The 16,466-nt window shown below is 35.1% G+C and overlaps 1 protein-coding gene across 1 annotated transcript; it reads left to right on the top strand.

Moving 5' to 3' along the window:
* Positions 1 to 298: 298 nt before the first annotated feature.
* On the top strand, positions 299 to 16,453 carry LOC141519465 (olfactory receptor 14I1-like). Its single transcript, XM_074231701.1, has 2 exons — positions 299 to 407; positions 15,486 to 16,453. The coding sequence occupies exons 1-2, from the start codon at positions 299 to 301 to the stop codon at positions 16,451 to 16,453; spliced, it is 1,077 nt and encodes a 358-aa protein (XP_074087802.1).
* The last annotated feature ends 13 nt before the right edge of the window (positions 16,454 to 16,466 follow it).

Here is a 16,466-nt window from a genome sequence, read left to right as displayed (position 1 = left end):
GACAGAACCCACATAAAGATCAATGGATGAAATGTTCATGCCTGAGGGAATCTGGAATATTTTCAGAAGGATCTGTTTCATGGGGTAGAGAAGGTAACAGCACAGCCAGGAATAGCACTCCAGAGTGAAGGAATTCTAGTCTTCCAGGAATAGCATGCTGGCCGGCTGGTCACCAGGGTCCCTGGGAATACCAGCTCCTAGCAGTAGAAGCAGTTTCTTGACCTACCAACCCAGGAAGCACCAAGCACAACTTGGAAGATTAGTGGGGAAACTTCTGACAAAGTGAGTGGGAGCCAGCATGTCCATCAGCACAACAGGGACCATCAGAGTAGCTCAGATTCCAGGGAATAGGAGCAGGCCTGCAGAGCTGCTGGGCAGATTCTTTCAGTATGCACAGTTCACAGAAGGTAAGGGGATAGGGTAGACTATTGAGGTCTCTCTTCTGGCCCTGAGACAGGACTCTTGTGCTATGTCCATATTCAGTTAGTCCCTGGACACAGTGTGGGACCTCATTTCCACAGACCTGAGACCTCCTCCCAGCTCCAGAACAGAGGGTGGTCTTGTGGATATCCACAGATCAGAGCACATGCAGGAGAGCAGTTAGAGTCTCTCATAAGACCTTGAAGGTATTGAGGTCCTTGCAGAGGTGTCCCAATAATAATAAGCAGCTCTGGAACCACCTCCAAATCAGGTACAGATTGGGGAAATGAGTACACAGAAAAAATGAACCTGACCATAGACAATTTCTTTGGTCCCATTGAGAATCAATATACATACACAGAAGATGAGAAAATTCCAGCTTCTATATGTAAATCCCCTAAGAAATATAGACATTGGGCTCAGACTGTTTTAGAGCCCCCCAAAAGTTTGAAAATCAAGTAAGGGAGGTAGAGGAAAAATTGGGAAGAGAAATGAGGGAGATGCTTGAAAAACATGAAAACCAAGTCAGCAGCCTAGTTAAGGAGATCCAAAAAAGCTGAAGAAAGTAACATACTACAAGCAAGTTTAGGCCAAATGGGAATAAAAACAGTTCAAAAAGTTAATGAGGAGAAAAATGTCTTAAATAGCAGAATTGGCCAGATGGAAAAGAAGATGAGGAAGCTCTCTGAAGAAAACAAATCCTTCAAATGTAGAATGAAGCTATAGGAAACTGATGACTTTGTGAGGAATCAAGAGACAATAAAGCAATAACAAAAGAGTGAAAAACTAGAAGAAAATGTGAAACATGTTATTGAAATAACAATAGCTCTGGAAAACAGATAAAGAAGAGGCAATTTAAAAATTATTGGTCTACCTGAAATTTATGATCAGGGGAAAAACCTTTGACTTAATTTTTAAAGAATTTCTACAGGAAAGTTGTCCTGATATCATAGAGGAAGAGGGGAAAAATAGAAATTGAAAGAATCCACTAATATCCTACTGAAAGAGATGCAAAAAAGAAACAACCCTCAGAAATATTGTGGCCAAGTTCCAAGAACTCACAAGTAAAAGAGAAGATATTACAAGCTGACAGAAGGAAACAGTTCAAATATAATTGAGCTGCAGTCAGGATAACACAGGACTTAACAGCATCCACAATAAGGGCTCATAGGGCTTGGAATATGATATTGCAGAAGGCAAAAGAGCTTGGATTGTGACTGAAAATCAACTGCCCAACAAAACTGAACATCCTCTTCCAGGGACAAAGATGGACTTTCAATTAAACAGGGAAATTTCAAATGATCCTATTGATATGGTCAGAGTTGAATAGAAAATTTGGTTTTCAAGTACAGAATTTAGAGGAAGCAAAGAGAGGGTGGATGAGAAGTACAAATTATGAGGGATTTAATGATGATGAACTGAGTCTATTTCTGCATGGAAAGATGATATTGATAATACTCATATGAACTTCCACATTTATTAGAGCATCTAGAGGGAACATATATAAACAAGGAACAGGAGGGAACTGAATATGAAGGTATAATATAATGTAAAAGTGGAGTCAATAAGTGAAAAGGACTGTATTTCTGCATGGAAAGATATACTGAAAATACTCATATGAATGTTTACAATTATTAAACAAGCTAGAAGGAGCATATATAGACAAGGCAGAGGAGGGAACTGAATATGAAGGTATAATATAATGTAAAATATAATGTAACATAATATAATATAAATAAAATATAATGTAATGTAAAAATGGAGTCAATAGGTGAAAAGGAAATGTGTTGGGATAAAGGAAAGGAGAGGTAGAATAGACTAAGATATTTCATGTAAAAAAGTCAAGATATAGCTTTTTTCAATGTCTTGGAAGGGGGAAAGGCAAGGGGTGGGATGAGGGAGCCTTCATTCTCATTGGAAATGAGTCAGAGAAGAAACAACATATATAATGAAATAAGGCATAGAAATCTAGAAGAAAAAGGAGAGAAATTGGATGGGGAAAGGGAGGGAGGATGTAGGGGAAAGAGGAGAGGGTAGGTCATAAGAGAGAATAGTCAGATATGACACATTTTATTTTTTACTTTTTGTAAAATGGTGGGATTGGGTGGCCTAACTTGAACCATGGAACTGGGTGGTTGCTGGGTGTCTGGGGTGGGATGGAGACTTGGGGCCTCTTGGGCCCTGGGTCAGTACTCTGTCCACTGTGCTACCTGGCTGCTCCACAGCACACTTTTGAAGAGGGACAGAGGGAAAAGAGAGGAAAATATAATAATTGATAGTGGGGAAAAATGGATGGAGGGAATTACAAGCAGCAACATCAACTGTGGAAAAATATGGAAGTAACTTCTCTGATGACTTATGATAAAGACTGAGATCCACCCCAGAGAAAGAACTTGTGGTATGGAAACACAGAGTCAAGAACATTTTTCCCCTCTTTCTTACACTTTATTTCTCATGTGTTTTTTTATTTTTGTGGGAGAGGAGATTTATGTTCACTCTTACATCAAGACTATTTTAGTAATTGAAAGAAATAAAAAAAGGTAAAATAAGATAAAAGAGAGGATAGTAAGAGTACCTGGGTGCCCTTAATGAATTCTAGTATATTAGCCAAGATAAACTCTGACATATCATGAAATGTCAAATAATATTGTTTTTATGTTATCTCTAGATTTAGAGACAGGTAGATGATATAGTGAACAGAACATGAGACTTAGCCTCAGGATGACTTGAGGTTCATTCCAATTCGTTCCTCAGTTTATTTCTAGCTGTGTGATCTGAGTTAAGTTACTTAACTTCCCTGTCTTATTTCATCTGTAAAATAAAGGAGTTGAATTTGATAGTTCTCTAAGATCCTTTGTAGCCCTTGATGTGTAATATTATTATCTTTGAAAGATTCCAGAAAATTAAAAAATATATCAAATATTGGAGAAAGGCAAATGAAATATATATATATATTAATTTTAATGGAAAGATGTGAAGTCTATTAGTTGAAAAGCCTGAGTTTGGCTTTCATTAGAGTCAAAATTTCAGAAATTAATATCTAAATTGTTTTTTTAAAAAGACCTCAGAAGATAAATCAGACAGATTTGGTTACATAAAATTAATTAGATTTAGAATAGAAACAAGGAAAAAAATAATTCCTGCACATTTCTTTCTTTCTCTTTTTAGGGACAAAAAAGGTTTATTTAAGTATTTCTATGGTTCACAGGAGCTAGGAGGATAAGTAGTAAAAATGGTCTGGGGCCAGGAGAAGTTTTTTTTGAGGGATCCCACTCCCCCCAGAGTAGGTTGATCTCCCAGAGGAAGACAAGTAATCTCAATTGAGAGTGATTGAGCTTTTAAGGGGACAGGAAGATGAGGTAATTTAGACAAATGTTGAGGGAAAGCAACTGAGAAAGCAGAGATGAGGTAATTAGTGGCATGATTAGATGAGGGGAGTTTGATTAAAGGTATAATCATTCAGGCTAAATCAGGGATAGAGGCTTATTTTATTCCTGGGGTCAGGGATTTACCAAGAGTCCTTGCCAGGAAGGGGCAAGTGACTTTTCTAAAAATCCATGGACTTCATCTAATTGCTTGAGCAATGGGAATGAGGAGGGGTGTTCAGTGTTAATGTAAGGTACATGATCAGTACAGGGAAATATATTAATTGTAAAATATAAATTTTGCTATTCAGTATTTCCCCTATCTTATAGCCCACTCAAAATATTTAGAACCAAATTAATTTGAAAGTTGGCAGGAACCGTTATTTTCTTCTGAAACTGCATTTCATGAAAATGTAATAAGGAGGTCCAATCAGTCAATACTCAAAGAAATTGATTCAGACTTTTCAAAGAAAGGTCAAGTGCTGAAGCTGACACTAAATAACAAGAAGATAGAACTCAATAGAAAAGACCCTGAAGTTGGCAAAGATTGAAGGTAAAAGGAATAGGATACAGAAGATGAGATGGATAGTTAGTGTCCTGTAAACAAGGGACATAAACTTGGCCTGAGCTTGAGAGAGAGTGATAGATAGAAGAAAAATCTGGACGATATAAACTTGTCAAATGAAGTGAGCAGAACCAGAAGAATTCAGGGAACACAGCAATATTGGTAGGTGCTGATTGGGGAATAATAGCTCTTCTCAGCAATTCAATCATCCAAGACTTATACTGAAAATTGCTATCTACCTGCAGAGAAAGAATTGATGCAGTCCAAGTGTAACTCGAGCCCTACTTTTAAAACTTGCCTTTGTTTCTCTTATTTTTATTTAATTTTTTGTTTTTTATTTTATCTGCTTTATTTTGGCACTTGAGTGCATGTGCATATTTTTTATCAAATTGTTTACTTCTTCAAACAATGGGCAGGAGATACATAGAGAGCGAGGAAATTTGGAACTCATAATTAAAAGAAATATTATAAAGTATTGTTGCATGTAATTGGATAAGAAAGAATAAAAATTTTTATTTGGGAAAATAAAAATGAACTACAGATACAAACATGACAAATCCAAAACTCACAAGGAAATGTCATTCAAATAGAGCAAGTGAAATCATGAAAGAAATTGGAAGAGTAGGAATCTACAAAGGGATAATGAATCTGGTAAGGAAATAATGGAGTACAGGAATTGAAATGGTAGAGAAGTCAGCATTGCTGGGGTCCCACATTAAATACTATTTTTTCCCTCTCCATGACCTTTTCCCTGAGATGATAGAAGAGCTTAGATTACCAATCCCCAATGCCCCATTCAAAATAATTTCTCATGATATTTGTCACGTAAGTAAATTATGTATGAGGATATTATACAGTGAAGGATTAGATGGCGTGCTTTATGCAGGGAGAAAGGAGAGTTTAATCTTATCTTATTCCAGGTCACGTAACACATGAGTGATGCAGGTTTTACTCCCTCTATTGTTCCTGTTGATTTACTTGGTAGCCTTGATGAGGGATTTTTTCACTATTGCTGCAATTATCAACTCCCACACTTTTCCTCTTCCTTGTATCTTTCTCTGGGCAACTTTTTATTGCTGATTATCTGTAAAATCTTGGTTCCACCTAAAACAACATTGCAAAGTCCATGACTAGGATTCAACCCATCTCCTTCCTTGGCTGCATAATTAAGAATTTTTTGTTCTCTTCTTTGAAGCTACAAAATTTGCTTTGCTGATGGTCAGAACCGCTTTATAGACTTCTGATACTCTTATAACCACTTGTCTTTTGATAGGAGGGCCCAACACATTCTTCCCCTCATTTCTTACAACTACACAGTTTGTTCTTCCTCAAGCCCTTGTGCTGGCTGTTGTTTCCCATTCATCTTCCTCCCTACATTTCCTTTATACTTACCATATTGCCTGTCATAATTGCGTGGGATAAAACCCACTTAAAAATAGAGATTCTTCTGAGCAAAAAGAAAAAAAAAAGGTTAATTTGGCTTTTAAGAAAAAGGTACACTCCAAGTCTCCCAAAGGTAGCAAAGATCAAGAAGCTTCCCTGAAAATCACAGTCAAGCAAGATTTTATGGGCTAACAGGATCCCCTTCTCCCTATTTTCCCTTTCCATTCATTGGTTTATCTTCAGAGTTACATTCTACTAGTGAAAATCTACCCCAGCAATAAAAAAAAGAATGAAAAGTTTTCATTAAATAGTAGCTCACCATCCAGATGGTAAGAATAACCTTCAGGATTTCAACTACCATATTGAAATAATGTAGCTTGTCTTAGAACACAAGATCTAGGAACAGTCTACCATACTCCCATTTAGTACTTAGCATCAAACAATAGGTGTCTTATGAGCTTCTTTGGAATGCATGGGTTCTTTCTGGGGAAAATTCTACTCTCCTTCTAGCAGTGAAAGGAGTCTTATCAAAAGTTAGGAGAGTGAAACCCCTGTTTGGAATTCAAGGGGCTTTTTTCTAGAAATAGATAAGAATAATAGTTTGTTCTTTTCTTAATATTTCATAACCCTGAGAGGATTTCACTGAGAATATTAATACTTAAAAAGTTTTATTGATAATATTCCACTCATAATGTGGTCATTCAATTAGGTTTACGAATATTGCCTAAAAGACACATGGACTAAGAGACTCTCAATAGGCTATACTTTTTTGGCTGATGTTTTAATGAGACGAAAGGGAGAAAGTTTTTCACTTATCCTCTTTATAAAATGGACTCTTAACTAATCATTCTCAAAGTTCAGTAAATACACAGGAACAAAGGAAATGAGGATGTTTCCCTTGAATACTCTGGAGATTTCATGGCCTTCTCCAAATGACTCTGAGCCATATATTTCTCCAGGTTCTATAAAATAAAAACTACCCCAGATCTCCATAATACCTGCAGGTTCAGAGGTTTTGATTTCACTGTTTTGCCATAATTTTGTCAGTGAATATGGAATTAATTGGTAAGGAAAGGGGGAAACTAAGTGGCACGATAGATAGAGCAACAGCCCTGGAGTCAAGGAGGACCTGAGTTCAAATGTGACCTCGGACACTATTTAATAAAACTCTAGATGTGTGAGTACAGATAAAGGGCAGGAAGTGAAATCATGCTAGGTAAATATATTCGGTGAATTCAGTTTGAGCCACCTTTTCAAAATGGTTGAGTTGTGAGAATAAATGATAGAATATTTGGAAGGTGGGAGAATAAACTAATCTTATTTTTTAAATTATTATTTATGTAATGGGGATAAGTGACATGCCAAAGGTCACACATCTTGTCAATTATTAAGTATCTATGGTCAGTTTAAGTTCATGTATTCTTGATTCCTGGGCTGGTGCTCTATCCATATAGATGAATATTTGTAGTTAAATGGAGTGGTGATTGCCATAAATCTTTCTATCTATAAATCTATCTATCCACCCATCACCTCTTTCTTATTTGTATATACATATTTAAAAATATGAGTACATAAACATTTTTATATACAAGTATATACACACAATTTATATAAATTCTTTTTAAACCCACATGGATATAAAGATACATCATATACATACATCACTCCATCAATATATTGATTACTGTCTGTAGCATCCATATTCATTTTTACATCATCTATTTCTTCTCTTTTATAACTATCTCTACCTCCAGCCCCATCTCTACTTCTGTCTCTATCTCTTTCTTGTCCATCTGTATTGGTAGACCATTTGCTTTTCAGGATACTTTTGATGATATGAAATCTTAGTACCATTCCTAGTTTCTTTTCAAAGAAAATTAGCTCTTCAGGTGGTTCATTTTCATAGTAGCTCCTCCAGGGAAATAAATTTCTTGAACACAATGAGTAATAGCATGCAAAAATTCTAGTAATCAAAACTCTTAGGTCCGGTAAGGGATGTGCAGATTATATTATTCAAAGTGCTAATTTTACAAATCCTATCTGATATGCAGAGTAAGTGAGAAATGAGAGATAAAATTGTGACAATAATGTTGAAATGCTTACAAAGTAATAAAGTTCTCTCTATAAATCATATCTCTCTCTTCCTACTTCCATCTTCTGGTTACTGAATCAGGTGGAAGGCACATGCTAATCTTAACCCTGGTTTTGTCTAACTGGAGGAAAGACAATTTTTAAAATTTTTTTATTTAATTTATTTATTCATTTTGAATTTTATCATTTCCCGGCTAATCTCACTTCCCTCCCCCCACCCCCACAGAAGGCAGTCTGTTGGTCTTTACATTGTTTCCATGCTATACATTGATTTAAGTTGAATGTAATGAGAGAGAAATCATATCATTAAGGAAGAAAAATAAAGTATAAGATAGTAAAATTACATAATAACAGTTTTTTTAAAACATTAAGTTAATAGTCTTTGATCTTGGTTCAAACTCCACAATTCTTTCTCTGGATACAGATGATATTGTCCATTGCAGATACCCCAAAATTATCCCTGATTGTTGTCTGGTGGAATGAGCAAGTCCATTAAACTTGATCATCATGCCTATGTTGCTGTTAGGGTGTACAGTGTTCTTCTGTTTCCGCTCATCTCGCTTAGCATAGGTTCATGCAAATCCTTCCAGGCTTCCCTGAATTCCATGAGGAAAACAAAAGCACTGACTGCAAAGCACTATACTAAATACTGAGACAAATTAAGAATTTAGAGAAGAAACCATCCCTGCCCTCATGGAGCTTATGTACTGAAGTTTAGTTATGGAAATACTGTTTTTGAATGTGTAAGTGTTATCAGTTTAGGACTAACATTCAGTTTGTTGTGGAATCTCAAATATAGTTAATTTATTTTGGACAATGTAAAAAAGGTTCTATTCCTGTTAATGTAATTCATATGACTTCTTTACTCACCTGTTTACCAGTCATATGGACTGTGTATGTAGTTATGGAAAATAGGTAATAGCAAATTTCATACTTTTCTAAATTTTATTAAAACTAATTGATGTTACTGATCTTAATGGTTTCCAAGGTGTAAAATTAAATGCAAAACAATAGAATTTAAACATCTTGATTTCACATTTTAGAGAAGTTTGCAGCATATCAAGAAGATTTTTTGGAGTTTTTCTAGTAGTTCTTGAACTTTTTTCCCATATAGAGCAATAGTCTTTTAAAAGGTACTAAATGGCTGGACATCATTATTTGGGAAGAAAAGGGGGTGGGGGAGCTTTAGGGACCAAAGGGAAAGTTTCTATCTGCTAATATAGCAGCATTAAAGGCCTCTGCAGCACTCCTCAGAAGAAGAGAAATATGTCCTGAAACCCCCTCATAACTCCTGAAAATTACAAGATCCTGTTTGAGAACAACTGATCTGTATACCATAACCACATGTCCTCCAAAGTATTTTGTATATTCCCATATTTGCTAATGTTTCACAATAAGCAAAATTTTCTATTACATTAGTATTACATCTTTATTCAGACAAGTTTTAATGTCCATACTTCATTAAACCTATAGTATTTTATATTTTCTGCAGGCTATTCTTTAAAAAGTGATAATATATATATATATATATATATATATATATATATACATATATATTTATTAGACCGATATTCTGTACATGAATATGTTGAAAATGTGATTATAGGGGCGGCTAGGTGGCACAGTGGATAACGCACAGGCCCTGGAGTCAGGAGTACCTGTGTTCAAATCCGGTCTCAGACACTTAATAATTACCTAGCTGTGTGGCCTTGGGCAAGCCACTTAACCCCATTTGCCTTGCAAAAACCTAAAAAAAATGTGATTATAAAAGCTAACTTTAGCTTGTCCAAGCATAGTTTACTATTCCTGAATTATAGGGCTAGAATTTAAACTATAAAGATAAATGAACAGTTTTATCACATAGGAATACCAAAAAAAGTTGAATAATTTTTCAACTGCAAATTTCTGGTTCAGGGATTGACTGGCTTTGAATTCGAAGCATGTTCAACAGCGAGACAAACGGTGCAAAACAAATTCAGCTCACTGAATTTCTAGCCAGTTGTGCCCAAGCCTCTTCCTTGACTACAGTGACCCAAAACTCACCTGGGAGAAGAATGAATTAACACAGACAATAGAAAGTTATATACATTTGCCCTCCATATGACACAAACTCTAGAGAAAATATACTCTTCATTTCTGAAAACACTTTTTTAGAGTGTGGTCAACCATACAGCAAACATACAGCAAAACATGTGGCCAAGCATAGAGCAAAACAATTGCTGTATTAAAATAAAAAATTCATTGTGGTTAAGGTTATCTATGTTTATGGACTTGGAACCAGAGTTAAAGCATCTAGAAAATGGCTAACTGGAAAGGACTTTTGTGTCTGCTTACAAATCATTTATGCGTCATTAGTCAATAGCGGCAATATTGGCTTTACTGACTTAGCTATATATAAACTTAGGTCGCTATTTATTGGCCAAATCCTGAGTGAATGAAAGGACTGTATTCCTTTCCTTTTACAGAGGTAATTTTTAATAATTGTTCATGCACAGCAACATGAGGGTGATTATCAACCTTGATGGACTAGCTCATTCCATCAGGGCAACTACTGGACAATTTAGGGCTCTCTGCAATGGAGAATACCATCTGTATCCAGAGAAAGAGCTGTGGAGTTTGAACAAAGGGCTGTTAACTTTAATTTAGGAAAAAAAACTGATATCTTATTGTCTGATCTTGCTATCTCTTATACTTTATGTTTCTTCCTTAAGGATATGATTTCTCTCTCATCACATTCAACTTGGATCAATGTATACCATGGAAACAACGTAAATACTAGCAAATTGCATTTTATGGGGGGTGGGGGAAGGGAAGTAGGATTCTGGGATAAATTGTAAAACTTAAAATAAATATAACCTTTATAAATTAATTATTCATGCATTTTTACTTTTAAAAATGCTCAATATTTTATAAGATCTTGCCTCTTTATTTTAAAATCAAAATGTGGATAAATTGGGTTCAAACTGACATGAAGCCAGCAGAACTTTGGGATTAGAAATAACTGAGCCTCCATTATACTATTTTTCAAGACTAGAATTTATTATACCATCAAACAAATGTAGCAACACTGTTTAGACAAAATAACTGTGACTTCTTGCCATTTTGAATAGTGATTTGTATTTATCATTGAGCTAACCATCTTATACCTAAATTTCTTGTGTTTATTTTGATGCTATTATTAAAAGCTTAGGAATTTGATATTTTTCAAAAATAAGTGATTTTCAAAAGCAAGATTTTGGTTAAGTTTAAATTAATCTAAAGTGCAGGTTATACTAATTCCATTGTAATTGTAGTAATGTAATTGTATGTAATTGGAACTGTGTTAGAAATACACAATTGGTCATCTCAGGAATTTTTTTTAAAATAGATATGCACATTTTAGTTTGTCTTTAATAATTCTTAAAGCACTTCCCCATAGTTTTAATAAAATAAATTTAATTAAGTTTGGAAAAAAATTAGATTAGTGACCCCAAATGCACCTATCTAAAATAATTTTTCATAATATTTGCCATGTAATTTATCATGTAAGTCATATTTTTTTTAAATGACTATATTAATGATTAGATTGTGTGCTCTATATAGGAGAAAGAAGAGTTCAAACTTGTCTTAATTGTTTATTCCAGGTCCCAGGATATATGGGAGATGTATGTCTTACATACTATTTCCTACCTGATAATTTGCTTTCTAATCTTATTGGGGAATCTTCTCACTACTGCTACAATGATCACTTTCCCACGCCTTTACTTTATTTTTTATATTTTTATGAATAACTTCCCTCTACTGAATATCTGCAACATCTCAGCCATGCTGACAAATTCATTGCGGAGTCAGCTCTCTTCCTACTCTTTTTTGAAAATACAAAGTTTGGTTTGCTAATGGTCAAGTCCAGGAACTTTGTGGGTGTCTAACACACCTTTTCACTACTCCTCCCTATTTAAGGGGAGAGCAAAAACATTCTTCCCCTCAGTTCCTACTATTTAAATTGAGTTTGTTCTTCTTCTTCATACCCTTGTACTGGGTGTTTTAACCCTTCATCTTCCTCTCTCCATTTCCTTTACACTTAACTCATTGTCTGATGTATAGTAGGCATTCAATAAATGCTTATTGACTTTTGACTTTGACCCTCATGAATTGAGAGAATGCAATTAGCCATAATTTTGTGGCTGATGTTTTAATGAGACTAAAGGGAGAAAGTTTTTTACCACATTGTTTATACTGTGGACTCTGCCTAATTAATAATTCTCAAGTGATGGACAAAGAGATTATAGGAACAATGGTGATGATGATGCTGTTTGCCTTGTATACTCTGGAGATTTCATAGAACCTTCTCCAAATGACAATGGGCAATATATTTCACTAATTCTTTAGCATAAGAATAACCAAAAACACCAGAAGGTCTTTGTATTCTGATATTTAGATTTCACTGCTTGGCCATATTTTTGAGTTTGCCAGCAAGAGTGGAAGTAATTGGTGAAGAAATACTCTCCAGATTAGATATAGAATTGTAAGAAGCTAAAGAACCTGATGACAGTAACAACAAAGCTGAAATGTATATACATCTGAACAACTATTTCAGGTATTTTGATTAAGATTATGATTATTTTTCTTTATTACTGGTCAGTTTGCTTAGGGGCTTAATATGTGAACTCAAAAGGATGCAGATGTCATCAATATAAGTAATTCTGTTTTGTGAAAGTTAGTTTGGCATCATACTGTGGATAAAATGGTGGGTTGGAATAAAGTAAGGTCATAGTCCAAATTCTGCTCCTGGCCCTTATGAGCTGGGAAATCTTTCAGGTTCCTCTTTAGATCATCTCCAGTTCTTCCTATATATCTATATATCTATATATCTTTTTATCTCCATCTCTATCTCTATCTCTATCTCTATCTCTATCTCCATCTCTATCTCTATCTTCATGTCTATGTCTATATAATTTGTACATCCTTATTTGCTTTCTCCACTCCATTGACACTGAGCTCACTAATGTCAGGAATAATATTTTGCTTCTTTTAGTACTCTCAATGCTCATACAGATTCTGGGATATAGCAAATACTTAATATTGTTTATTGACTTAACTGTGATTTGAGCATGGGTACATCTCATTCTAGCTCATTCCCCCCTCACATGCCTCTAACATGTATATAGTATAATTTTTGTCATTTTGATGCTCATCAGAAATCATTTAATAGACTTAATCTCAAGTGAATCTAAAGAGTGTTTTGAAAATAGGCATTTCATGTATGTCTCTGTGTGTTTCTGTGTGTGTGATGTGAATTCATATAATGTGTATGCATAAAGGTAAATCTATATAGGGCAGGAGTTGAGATTCTTCTAGGTCAATGAATTCAAGGATACCAGGTTTGGACAATGCTGTTAAAGGCCTTGAACTGTGAGATGAAATTATGGAATATTTGGGAGGTTGGAGAATGAATGCTAATGTCCACTTGGTAGTTCAAGATGGGGAAAAAGTTTCAAAAGAAGCTGAAATATAGAAGAGTATTTGTGATTAAGGAGGATGATGACACATCTATTCATCTGTCATATAACTATCCATGTATCTAATCTATCTATCTATCATCTATCTATCTATCTATCTATCTATCTATCTATCTATCTATCTATCTATCTGTCTATCTATCTAGGTAGCTAGCTATCTATTACCCATCTATCTATCATCTATCTATCATTTAGCTATGTTTCTATCTATCCATCTATCTATCTACCTATCACCTTTCTATCTTTCTCTACATATATATATATATACATATATATACAAGCATTTATGTGTATAATCATTATTTGATTATACAAATATATACACTCACTTAATATGTTTATATATATAAGCATGTACATTTTAATGTAGATGCATTCACAAATAAAATATACCTATATATCACTCCATTAATATATTTATTGCTGTCTATGCAGCCATAATTTCATGAAATGATCCATTATCTATTTTTACTTGTACATCTCGCTATTACAATTGGCATCTCTACTTCTATCTCTATCTCTCTCTTATTTATCTGCATTTTGACAGTTTTCTCTCCAGGAGATCCCTATGGAAATAAAATCACATTGCCATTCCTAACTTCTTTATAAAATCAATTAACTCTTCGAGTGGTTTATCTTCCTAGAAGCTGGTTTGGAGAATGAATTTCTTTCACACCATAAGAACTAGAATGCAGAAATTATAGGAATCATAAATGTTGGTTGTAGTTGGGGAAGTTGCATACTATCTCAGCCAAGATAATAATTTACAAATTCTGGCCCTGATAAACCAGAGGAAGCAAAAAAAACAAACAAACAAAACAAAACCCCACGAGAGATAAAGGAGTGACACTATGGATGAAATGCCATGGAAGTGGTAAAATTATCTCTAAAAATCATAGCGCTGGAATTCCAAGTTCCATCTTTTGATTACTGATTCAAATGAAGCACATGTGTCAACCTTAGTCCAGTCTTGCGGAACTAGAGGACAGACATTCTCATTAGAACAAGGAGAAACCCTTTCCACCTTAGTTATGGTAAGATGCTTAGTGAGTAAGGATAAAAGAATATTTCTTCAGGTGGAAATTCTTCAGTCTGAAGGGAAACATATAGACTTCTCATAGTCGTTCAAATTTTGGATCAAAAAGGGGCCTCTGATTTTGGTTGGATTTTTTTGTTTGGAGCAACTAGGTAGCACTATAAAATGACTGTCCAGAAGTCAGTTCATGAGTTCAATTCTGGTCTCAGACATTTATTGTCTCTGTCATCCTGGTCAAGTCAATTAAATCTGTTTGCCTAAGTTCCTTATCTGTAAAATGGGTTGGAGAAATGGCAAATGATTCCAATATGCCAAACATGGGGATATGGAGAATTAACAAGATTGAAAAATGACAACAACAATTGAAAAAATCTATTTGCATTTCTGTTTATTATAAGAAGGAAATTCTTTTTAGAGTTAAGATAATTGATGTCAAATTCTGATTGAAGTACTAAAGATCTTTGGTACTTTGCCCACAAAACTGAATTACACCTGACCTTGCTTTACCCTCCTGTGCATTCATACTAGCAATAAAATCAACTTAACTTATAGAATGTTTGAATGTTTCCAGTCATTTTTCTGAACACAACTTTTTTAATATAAAATAAACATAAAAATCTTTCCCTCATCCTCAACTTTCATTCTCTCTTGATCTGTTTCTATAGATTAGATAGGAAAATAGATGCTTAGATAAATGAGAAATGTAGGAGTAACTATAGCAATACACATATTCATAAACGTATAAGTAAGTATTTCGATGAATACAGATTTATGTGTGTCTGTGTGTGTGCTTGTGTCAGTACGCAGGCAGAAAGATGTATGAAATCCATTTCTTCCCTTGGTTTGCCAGTCCTCTTTATTACCTCTGAAGTGCTGCCTTTCATTTGACTAATCTTCATGTATAACTTCCTCTGGTCATTCTGGGGAGCTAAGATATGAAACTATGATCTAAAATTATTGTAGCCATCTTAGCCTCCTTGTTCCCTCTACAAGATCTTTTGGGCTTTAAAATACAGTGTGATGTTCCTTTTGTTCAGGTCTCTTTGGATAAAACAATTCTCAATTTCTTTTGTTATGAATATTTCACTTCATTTGTCTTTTGAAAACTTTTTTTTTGTTACTTATAGTGTTATTTGATGAACCAACAGGAATGAACAATTTCTCCATCATCACAGAGTTCCTCCTTATGGAATTCTCCAGCGTGAGGGAGCTGCAAGTCTTACATGCTGTGCTATTCCTGCTGATCTACCTAGCTGCCGTGATGGGAAATCTTCTCACCATTGCTGCAATTATTACTGACTCACACCTTCACTCGCCTATGTATTTTTTCCTGAGCAATTTATCCCTCGTGGATATCTGTATGATCTCAGTCATTCTTCCTAAATTCATTGTGAATTCTTTCTCTGGGATTCATTCTCTGTCGATCTTTGGCTGTGCTATACAAATCTTTTTCTTTACCTTTTTTGTAACCACAGAGTTGGCTTTACTTGTGGCCATGTCCTATGACCGCTTTGTGGCCATCTGCCACCCCCTACATTATGGCATCGTCATGAATCCTGCACGTTGTCTCTGGGCGGCATCTGGTTCCTGGCTCAGTGGGTTTATTTATTCAGCTATTCACATAGGTAACATGTTCCGCCAACCCTTCAGAGGATCCAATGTGATTCACCAGTTTTTCTGTGATGTCAGTCATCTATTTAAAGTCTTACCTTCTGATGTGTTTCATACTGAGTCTATATTAGTTGCAATAAGTTTAAGTGTTTTCTTATTCTGCTTTGCTTTTTTAATTGCTTCATATGCTCGAATCTTCTCCTCTGTACTCAAGATTCCTTCTGTGGAAGGGCGCTACAAGGCCATTTCCACCTGTTCCCCTCAGCTGATTATCCTCCTGTTGTTTATCATTTCAATAATGCTTGCAGCCCTCATGGACACATCAGACACGTTCCCTATCCAAAATCTTTTGATTGCATTGTCTTATACAACATTGCCTCCACTGATGAACCCCATCATCTATAGCCTGAGGAATCAGAAGATTACAGGTGCCATGGGCAAGATGATCAGGAGGATGGTTTCTTCCCTAGCCTTGAAAACATAAAACCCCCAAACAT

The sequence above is a fragment of the Macrotis lagotis genome, chromosome 3 (genome assembly GCF_037893015.1).
Source record: "Macrotis lagotis isolate mMagLag1 chromosome 3, bilby.v1.9.chrom.fasta, whole genome shotgun sequence".
In the NCBI taxonomy this organism is placed as follows: domain Eukaryota; kingdom Metazoa; phylum Chordata; class Mammalia; order Peramelemorphia; family Peramelidae; genus Macrotis; species Macrotis lagotis.
The sequence above is the reverse complement of the archived record's forward strand: the minus strand, read 5'-3'. Positions and strand labels throughout refer to the sequence as shown.